This window comes from Pyrus communis, chromosome 1 (genome assembly GCF_963583255.1).
Source record: "Pyrus communis chromosome 1, drPyrComm1.1, whole genome shotgun sequence".
In the NCBI taxonomy this organism is placed as follows: Eukaryota; Viridiplantae; Streptophyta; class Magnoliopsida; order Rosales; family Rosaceae; genus Pyrus; species Pyrus communis.
The window spans coordinates 16,558,176-16,568,516 of NC_084803.1; the positions used below are offsets into that span (position 1 = coordinate 16,558,176).

The 10,341-nt window shown below is 35.1% G+C and overlaps 1 protein-coding gene across 1 annotated transcript; it reads right to left on the bottom strand.

Moving 5' to 3' along the window:
• Nucleotides 1–1,028: 1,028 nt before the first annotated feature.
• LOC137731142 (dehydrin Xero 1-like) lies at nucleotides 1,029–9,233 on the bottom strand. The gene is made up of 3 exons (XM_068470245.1): nucleotides 8,964–9,233; nucleotides 8,452–8,603; nucleotides 1,029–2,367 (listed from the first exon to the last, which is right to left on the bottom strand). Exons 1-3 carry the CDS (start codon nucleotides 9,231–9,233, stop codon nucleotides 2,187–2,189), a joined length of 603 nt encoding a protein of 200 aa, XP_068326346.1. The 3' UTR covers nucleotides 1,029–2,186.
• Between the last annotated feature and the right edge of the window lie 1,108 nt (nucleotides 9,234–10,341).

The following is a 10,341-nucleotide window of genomic DNA, read 5'->3' on the forward strand; positions in this document are numbered from 1 at the left end:
CCGTTAACACCACTGTAAATCTGGCCACGGACTTTGGTTTGTGTCTTTTGTCTCTTAGAGCGACGCCCACTCTGGATGATGATGAGAGTCGTTTGTTTCCTTTGTTGGCGTTGCTGAATAACATGTTCATGTTCTTGTTATTGTCACACCGTACACACAATTGTAGGATGCTATAAAACCAATTCTGCAACAATAATTAAACCAGAATCACTGTACTGAGACTAAATATATAAACATAAACGACAAAGTTACATATCACAAAGACAAACGACACTGAAGTGCTGAGCTCGCACTGTTGGAAACTATTAGCATTGCTATTCATATTATATTTTTATATTATATTTCTATACAATCTTAAGTGGTATCTGATGTGCACAGCCAAATTATTTGAAAAATTTGCAAAACTCAAGGAAAGCAAGGAGAAAGATTTCTTGTATACCACAATCATCGTAATTATTTTTTTTAATTATTAGTTTATTAAATAATGAACTAAATTTAAAAATCTGATTAATTCAAATAATGTGGTTGTCTAAATCAAATACTACTTAAGGTAGTATGAAAATGTGGTACAAAAATATGATATGAATAACATTAGAGTTTACTTTAATGTTTGGTTTCTTGGGTTTAGCCTGTTAGCATTAGGGTTAGGATTAGCTTATTATAAATAGCGTGCTTAGTATCATGAATATATTAGTCATGATGTAACTTTTTGAAATTTTGTAGTCGTTTTGGTATTCCCGCTTTGTTTAATAATATTCTTATTATTTTGTAGTCTTGTTCGTTGTAAACTCTGATATTTAGCAGGTTTCATCCTTCGGGATATAATCTGCTTTGGGATGGTATCCGTTTGCTTGTGTCCGTTTGTTGTTCTTGTTCAGATTGTCTAGTTGTGTTTGACAGTTTGCATGGAAAAAAAAAAAAGGTGTGTTTAATTTTTTCCAGTTGTGTTGACGGCCTTCTGCTCCTTCCCCGCCTTCCGTATTCGTCTCTGGTCACCTGCACGTTTGGACGAAGCTCCGACCCGAGTTCGTGCCCACTTGAACTCCTGCAGATCAGATTTGATAAACCCGCCGTTTATGTTCCGCACCGTACTTGCCATCTCCACTGCACCGAAACCTGATCAGTTCCGTCCACAACCTGCACCTCACCACCAGACCCGTGAACTCGTCTACCCACCACCGTGCTGCCTTCGCACCGTACCCGTATCCTCGCCGCTGCTTTGATCCGCACTTCACCGCCGTTGCTATCCCATCGCGTCCAGAATCCCAGAATTGAGATCCCATACCTGCACTCGGATTTGTTTTCTCTGGAGAACACTTCCCAGAAAGAGAGGTTGAAAGGAAGAGGGAAAAAAAAGAAAAAGAAAAAGAAAAAAGACGTGATGTTAGAAAAGAAAAAAAGAGAAAAAGTGAGATAGGCCCACATGGGCAAGGAGAAATATGGTTAGTTTTTGAGTTTCTGAGAGGCCCACATGGGCAATGTGGCCTGTTGTTAAAATCTTTTGTTGTCGGTGTTGGCTTGTTTGAAATTGTTTTGTGACCGTCATTAGAGTGTTTGGAGTTGTGATCACTTAAGTGATAGTGTTTGTGTTTGCTCGTTCGTTGCTACAATTGAGATATGGAAATCTCATTCGTTTAGTGACGGGTTCTTTCTATACTCTCAACACTAGTCAGTTTGAATCAAAATTAGTTTGTCAGCAAAAGTTAGTTTGTCAATCCAGTCAAGTCCAGTTCGCCAGTCAAGTCAAGTCAATTTTGCCAGTCAAGTTAAGTCAAGTCAAATTTGCATGCCTACCAATCCGCTTAATGGAGCAAGTCTGCATCTGCTTGTTTGTAAACCCATGTCCTATACCGCCATGAGTTTGACGAGGATGTTGGAAACTATTAGTATTTAGGTTTACTTCAATGTTTGATTTTTTGGGCTTAGATTGTTAGCATTAGGATTAGGGTTAGCTTATTATAAATAGCTTGCTTGTTATTCGGTAGTGAATATGTTATGTAGCCTCTTGAAATTTTGTAGCCATTTTGGCATTCTCAATTTGTTTTATAATATTCTTATTACTTTGTAGTTTTGTTTGTTGCACACTTTGATATTAGCCATCGCTATAGCTTATTATATAATTAACAACGCTAAACCACTACATTATACTGTAATTGACTTATTTTACAGGAATAATATTATAATCACTAGTGATGTCTGCCGGGAAGCTTCTCTTTGATGTTGTCCGTAATCCCCTTCTTTTCATGGAGCTCCTCCGTGTAAGTGGTGACACCGTAAGTACTGGTGGTCGAAGTGGTATGTGGTGTTGAGTGGTAGGGGTCATCCTTGTGGCCCCTCGGCAGCTTGTCCTTGATCTTGCCCATCATCTGTTAGAGTAAATGTATAATTTTGGAGAATAATCCGAATAATAACTTTGAGATACAATTTGAATTGTTTCCTTAAAGTGTTATTTGTCCTCACTCAAATGAGTTTGCTAAGGGGTTCTTGGCAAGTCACTTCCAGGATACAACAAAGTATGAAATATTCGATTAGCAAAACCGAATTGTATTCCCTTAGAAATAACTAGAAAGAAATTGTATGAATGTGATGGAGAGAGAAGAGAGAGCAAAGAAATTGTGTAGACAACAAATATAATTGTTGGGTCAATGACCCAACTTCCCGTCAAACACCGCGCCCCCCCTCCCTCATATCACCAATATATATAGGGAGAATTACACCCGTTCGACACATCCTGTGATTTGAGTATGTCTGATACAAAACACATTGCAACAGTATGTCTAATTGATATATCTGATACAAAACACCTCTTACCCAAAGGTCATATACGATGTCAGATGCCCAACCAATGGGTATGTTTGTTAGCAAAAAAGCTGCAATGCTTCGAAAGATATAATTGTTGAGTCAAAGACCCAACTTCCTGTCAAACACCGCACCCCCCACCCCCCCCCCCCCCCCCCCCCCCCCAAACACACACACACACACACACACACACACACACATATATATATATATATATTATTTTTTAAAATATTCAACAATCTTTCCCTATTTTAAAAATATATAGAAAATCTGCAATGCTTCGAAAGATATAATTATTGGGTCAATGACCCAACTTCCCGTCAAACAACCCCACACACACACACACACACACACACACACACACACATATATATATATATATATATATATATATTGTTTTTTAAAATATTCAACAATCTTTCCCCATTTTAAAAATATATAGAAAATGATATTACAACTCTCTCTTTATAATTATCACAAGCATACTGATATACTCATGCATACAATAAAGGTGTCTTTCGAATTAAACCTTTAATTAGTGTAAGTAATTCAAAGTTATAATGAATGCGATGATGACCTAAGTTTAAACCACCTATTCTTATGTTAAAACCGGAATCACTACACACATGACTATGTCTTATTTCCTTAAAGAAATTTCTGAACTAATTAAGCACTATTACGGCCTTGTGCTTCATCCTGGTTTCATAAACATTTACAAAAGAAAACCCAACTCTTGGAAGAAGCGGCACCACTTCTTATGTTCATATAGGTGATGTTCCTTCCCATGTCCCTGTTACTATAGACATAATTACAAATAACCTCATTAAGAGATAAAACTCATCCTCCTAAATGTAGCAGTCTTGCACTGATCATCCTGGAATGAGCTATATATTAATTTTCAATGTTTTCACAACCACTTTTCAATAACTTGTTATTACCCATTAAACTTTTAAACTAGTGATGTTCTAGAGAAAGTCGGGTTACCATTATTGGTGGCTAATTTTTAGTAAAGGGTTTTAGCCCCATTCCACTAGATGTACTAACTACCAAAGCTCTTGAAAGTGCTTTCGTTAACGGATCCGCCAAGTTATTACTTGATTTAATATAAATAATATTGATAACTACATCAGTTATTAATTGCTTGACCTCAAGCTAATATGTCTAGACTTTCCATTGTATACCTTATTGTATGCTCTAGACAAAGTATCATCACTATCACAGTATAAAGAAATGTATGGCATTGGTTGTGGCTGCAACTCTATTTCTAATAACAAATTTCTAATCCATTCTGCTTCTTTACTTGCTGCTGCTAATGCTATAACTTCAGATTCCATAGTTGAATGTGCTATACATGTTTGCTTCTTCGGAGCCCAAGATATTGCTCCTTCGGCAATTGTAAAAATCCACCCTGATGTAGACTTATTATCATTAGCATTTGTTATCCAACTTGCATCTGAAAATCCACCCTGATGTAGACTTCTAGAAACTCATAATAAGTTAAACTCAGGTTTATAGTTCTTTTAAGATAACCAAAAATTCTATTTATTACTTTCCAATGAGTAGTACTTGGATGACTAGTGTATCTAGAAAGTTTGCTTACTGCAAATGCGATATCTCGCTTGGTACAATGCATGACATACATTAAACTTCCGATTACACTAGCATACTCAAGCTGTGCAACAAACCTACTAGAATTATTAAGCAAAGTTTGACTAGGGTCATAAGAGGTATTTGCTTTTTTTATTTGTAGATACTTAAACTTAAGAAGCAAATTTTCTATATAATGTGACTGACACAAAGCGTAACCCTATTATACTTCTTTACTTTAATTTCCAAGATAGTATCTACTTCATTCAAGTCCTTCATCTTAAATTTTGAATTTAGATACTCTTTAGTTTTAGATACACCGTTCATGTTTGTACCAAAAATTAGCAAGTCGTCGACATATAAACATATAACAACACCATAATCATTTGTGAATTTAGAGTATATGTATTTATCAGCATTGTTATGTCTAAATCCATATGATAAAATGACAAAATCAAACTTTTCATGCCATTGTTTTGGTGCTTGCTTCAATCCATATAATGACTTTACTAATTTACAAACCTTTTTTTCATTCTCAGGGAAAACAAACCCTTCTAGTTGTTCCATATTGACTTCTTCATCTAAATCACCATTTAAAAAAGCAGTTTTCACATCCATTTGATGCACATGCAAATTATATAAAGATGCCAATGCAAACAATATTCTAATTGGTGTGAGCCTAGCTACTGGTGCATACGTATCGAAATAGTCTATTCCCTTTTTTTGCTTAAAACCTTTGGCAACCAGTCTGGCTTTAAATGTTTGAATAGACCTGTCTGTATTGTATTTTCTTCTAAATACCCACTTACAACCTATTGCTTTTGATCCTTGAGGCAAGTCTACTAAAACCCATGTCTGATTAGATATTAATGATTCAAATTCATCATCTATTGCCTCTTTCCAAAAAGCTGCATCTCTTGAAGTCATTGCTTCGCTTAGACTTTTAGGATCATCCTCAACATTCAACAATATGGGTATTTTTTTAAGAACCTTTGTTCTATTTCCTTCAACTAAAAATACAATAGATTGAGATGAAATAAAATCAAAGCCTAGAGTCTTTTTTTTTTCTTACTCTTTGACTTTTCCTTGGTTCATTAACAATTTCAGACTGTTTTCTTTTCTCACCTTGAGAATGACTACTAGTCGGATTAGAGAAAAGTGTTTGATCATTCTCTTTTCCAGACATTGAGTAGTCGTTGTAGAATTTATTTTCTATAAATTCGATATCTCTAGACTCAACTATTGTATTTGAATCTAAATTAAGCAACCTATATGCCTTTGAATTTTCTGCATATCCTACAAATATGCTTTTAATTCCTCTTGGAACCAATTTGGATCTCTTAGGGTCCAATGTCTTGTAAAAAGCACACAACCTCATACTCTCAAATATGACAAATTTGGTTTTCGTTCTTTCCAAATTTCATATTGTGACATATGTGTCTTTGTAGATGTAATTCTATTATGTATATGACATGTAGTAAACAATGCTTCACCCCATAAATATTTTGGAGTATTAGCATTAATCATCATAAAATTAATCATTTCAGTGAGTGTTCTATTTTTTTCTTTTTGCCAAACCATTTTGTTGTGATGTATAGGGTGTAGTTCTTTGATGTATAACACCATGCTCTTCACAAAAAGTATCAAATTCATGTGAAAAATATTCACTACCTCTATCACTACGAATGCATTTAATTTTCCTTCCTTTTTGGTTTTCAACTTCAGCTTTATAGCGCTTAAAACACTTAAAGGCTTCATCTTTATTAGACAATAAATAAACATAAGTGAACTTAGAACAATCATCTATAAATGTGATAAAATATCTTTTTCCTCCTCTTGTTAAAACACCATTAAATTCACATATGTTAGAATGTATTAAGTCTAATAAATTTGTATTTCTTTCAGCAGTTGGAAAAAGGTTTCTTAGTCATTTTTACTTGAATGCATGTTTCACATTTATCATTATAATCATCATTACAAGCAATTAAAGCAAGTGTGCGCATATATTTTAAAGATCTAAAATTTATATGTGCTAAACGTAAATGCCATAAATGAGAGGAAGATTCAACAATATAAGCATAAGAATTCACTTTATTATTAATATTTAGTTTGAACATCCCATCACAAGAGTATCCCTTCCCAACAAACATTCCATTTTTTGACATTATTAACTTGTCGGACTCTATAACAGTCTTTCTACCGTTCTTATATAATAAATTTGCAGACACAAGATTCTTTCTAATTTATGGAACATGCAGTACATTAAGCAACGTCGATTTCTTACCAGAAGTAAACTGAAGTTCAACGGTTCCTTTTCCTAAAACTTTGGTAGAATTATGATTCCCCATTAAAACCTTTTGATTGTTCGTTGATGCTTCATATGTCATGAATTGTGCCTTGTCATTGCACACATGTATAGTAGCTCTTGAGTCGAGCCACCAATTAGAGGATTTTATTGTCGTTGCCATATTCAGTTCGGTAATCATGCCAATATGCATCATTGATACCATTGCAACAATGTTATCAATTCTAGAGTTTTCCACCATATTTGCACTATTGGTTTTATTGGTATATTCCTCACTTGCTTTTCTGTGTCTACAATCACGAATGTAATGGCCTTTCTTTCCACAATGGTAGTAGACACCATTTGCATTCTTTTGATTGTTGGAATTGGTCTTCTTAAACTTCTCTTTGTCAATTTTGACTTTGAAGTTCTTTTTGTATTTGTTTCCTTCGACAATGTGAACTTTGGAGAAATCTTGATTTGCAAAATTCTTATCATGATTTTGAGTTTCTTCTTCAATTTGAATACCCTTTTGCAAATCCTCCAAACTAATATCTTTCACCATGTGTAGAAGTTTCTTTTTATAATTATTCCATGTTTGGGGTAATTTTGCCATAATAGCCCCAACTATCATAAGATCCGGAATAACTATTTTATGTTCACGAAGCTTTGAGACCAAGACCAATAATTCATGAACTTGGTCTAGGATGAGTTTGTTATCAAACATAGTGAACTCATAATATTTGAACATTAAAAATTTATCGGTACCTTTTTTCTCCGTTGTGTACTTGTGTTCGAGTGCTTCCCATATTTCCTTTGGAGATTGAATGTGTGCGTACAGGTTATATAAGCGATCAGATAATGTGCCCAACATGTGTCCTCGACATACCAATTCATCTTCTTCATGCTTTTTTCGATCGGCAACTATTTTGTTCGAGTCTTTATCACTTGGTTTATGAATAGGCTCCAATTTAGGGTCCAACACATATATGACATTTAGGACAGTAAGTATGAAACGCATCTTCTCCTTCCATCGGGTGAAGTTTGATCCATCAAATTTGTCTAACTTGTAGACATCTTGATTGATAATCTTCAAAGTCATGTTATTAGACTTGTTCTCCATGACAAAAATAACACTTTAAGATTGTTAGAGTAAATGTATAATTTTGGAGAATAATCCGAATGATGACTTTGAGGTACGACTTGAATCATTTCCTTAAAGTGTTATTTGTCCCCACTCAAATGAGTTTGCTAAGGGGTTCTTGGCAAGTCACTTCCAGGATACAACAAAGTATGAAATATTCGATTAGCAAAACCGAATTGTATTCCCTTAGAAATAACTAGAAAGAAATTGTATGAATGTGATGGAGAGAGAAGAGAGAGCAAAGAAATTGTGTAGACAACAAATTTTTGAATGAATCATTTTCTACTAATATCACCAATATATATAGAGAGAATTACACCCGTTCGATACATCCTTTGATTTGAGTATGTCTGATACAAAACACATTGCAACAGTATGTCTAATGGATATATCTGATACAAAACACCTCTTACCCAAAGGTCATATATGCTGTCAGATGCCCAACCAATGGGTATCTCTGTTAGCAAAAAAGCTACAATGCTTCGAAAGATATAATTGTTGGGTCAATGGCCCAACTTCTCGTCAAACAACACCCCCCCCCCCCCCCCCCAACACACACACACACACACACACACACACATATATATATATATATATATATATATATATATTATTTTTTAAAATATTCAACATCATCCCCTTCTCCTGGTGGTGCCTTCCGGGGTAGGTGGTGTCGGCGGTGGTGCCGTATGTTGTGTCAGTTGTAGTTGAACCTGGGAGCTTCTCCTTTATCTTCTGTTTCAGCCTCTTCTTTTTCCTCCTCCCACCTAACCCATCATCCTCAGATGACTGCACCACAATAATTACATACCCAACATATATAAATTCCAGGAGAAAATGTAAGTTAAACAGTTTCAAGGGAAATTTTTTTTGTCTCTTGAAATATTAGGAATACCACCTCCCTAAAAATATACTAATTCCAGGAGAAAATATAGTTAAACAGTTTAAAGGGAATTTTTTTTTTTGTCTCTAGAAATATTAGGAATACCACCTTCCTAAAAATATTCTAATTTGAGATGATACAAATAAACAATAATTGTAGTAGGATTTCACACACACGTTCACTTGTGTGAAAATAATGTGACAAATAAACAAAATCTTATGTAAAATTAATGTCACATTTTTGTATGCGGAAGAGAGATTACTTACAGAGCTCGAGTTTGAGCTGCCAGAGCGATGAAGCATGCTAGTGGCACCATGGTGCTCTTTCCTGCCATAACCGTGACCAACCGTGTCTAGAGCACTGTATTCTCTGGTTGTGGCTGGAGTGATGCCAGTATTAGCACCATGATGGCTAAGAGGGTTTCCGTACTTGTCCACTCGGGGGCCCACCGGGGTGTCGTACTCGTCAGTTGCCTGGGTCGGGTTTCCGTAGGCGTCGGTCGGTGGTGGCCCGAACTGGTTATGGTAATGTGCCATTTTTCAATAAACACAATGAAACTGTTTCTTTTTATTTGAAAATTTTGAATGTACTTTGATCGGATTTGATGGATTCTGGAGCTAAAAGTTTGGATCGGTTTATATAGGCAAATGACCAGTCATGCATGTCACACTGGAACAAATTTTCAATGTGACAGGAATACGGATGCTACTGCATGTGCTTTTATGTAAGTGGTAAGAAATTTTATTTTTTAAGTTCTTAACTTTTTAACACACATATCCCACCATTTGTATAATGACACGTAGTGTACCATCCCGTGTGCCGATCACATTGAAAAATCTCTCGTCACAGTAGGGTTCTTACTTGTTACACGCACGTGAATAGTGACTTTGGTGCCCTGTTAACACGTTGATTACTGAGAAACGTGGCAGTGTGTGCAAGGGAAAAGTGTATGTTGATTCGGCATAGAATATTCAGGACTCCAGATCTCTTCCACCAAAACTCACCAATCAATTAATCCGGATCGTTGAAATTTGATCTAACGGCTAAAATTATTATAACTTTTAAAGGAATCCTCCATTTGTAGCCATTAGATCAAATTTCAAGGGTTCAAATTAATTAATTTGTGGACTTTGATGAAAGAGATCCGGAGGAAATCCCTTCCGAATATTCATGGTTAACATGAGATGAGTCAGTGTCAATCTTGTTCGGAATAGGATTTCTCTTTTCTCTAAATTTTCTATTGTTTAATCTATTTTGTTTAAAAAGTCACAATTAAGCAACATTAATATTTCATGTGACTTTTTTATAAGCAAATAAATACAATAAAAAGGTGAGAAAAGAGGAAGGCAAAGGAAGCGAAAATTTGGAAACTTGAAGGCGAGTCCTACTATGTCTTGTCATGGAGATGAAGAGCTCGAGACACTTCACCGCGTCTGTGAACTTGAAGATTTGTGGCACGTTTACCTAAAAAATAGGGAGAATTGGATCGATGAAGAATTGAATTAAGGAAAAGTCAGAATCAGATTCATGTTGAAACTGTTTACTTGAATGTTTTGAAATCGGAGCATGAATAAAATTGAGTTCATATAAGTTGTTTGTTAATTCACCTAAATCAAAATAAAAATCAATATGATTACTAAAGTG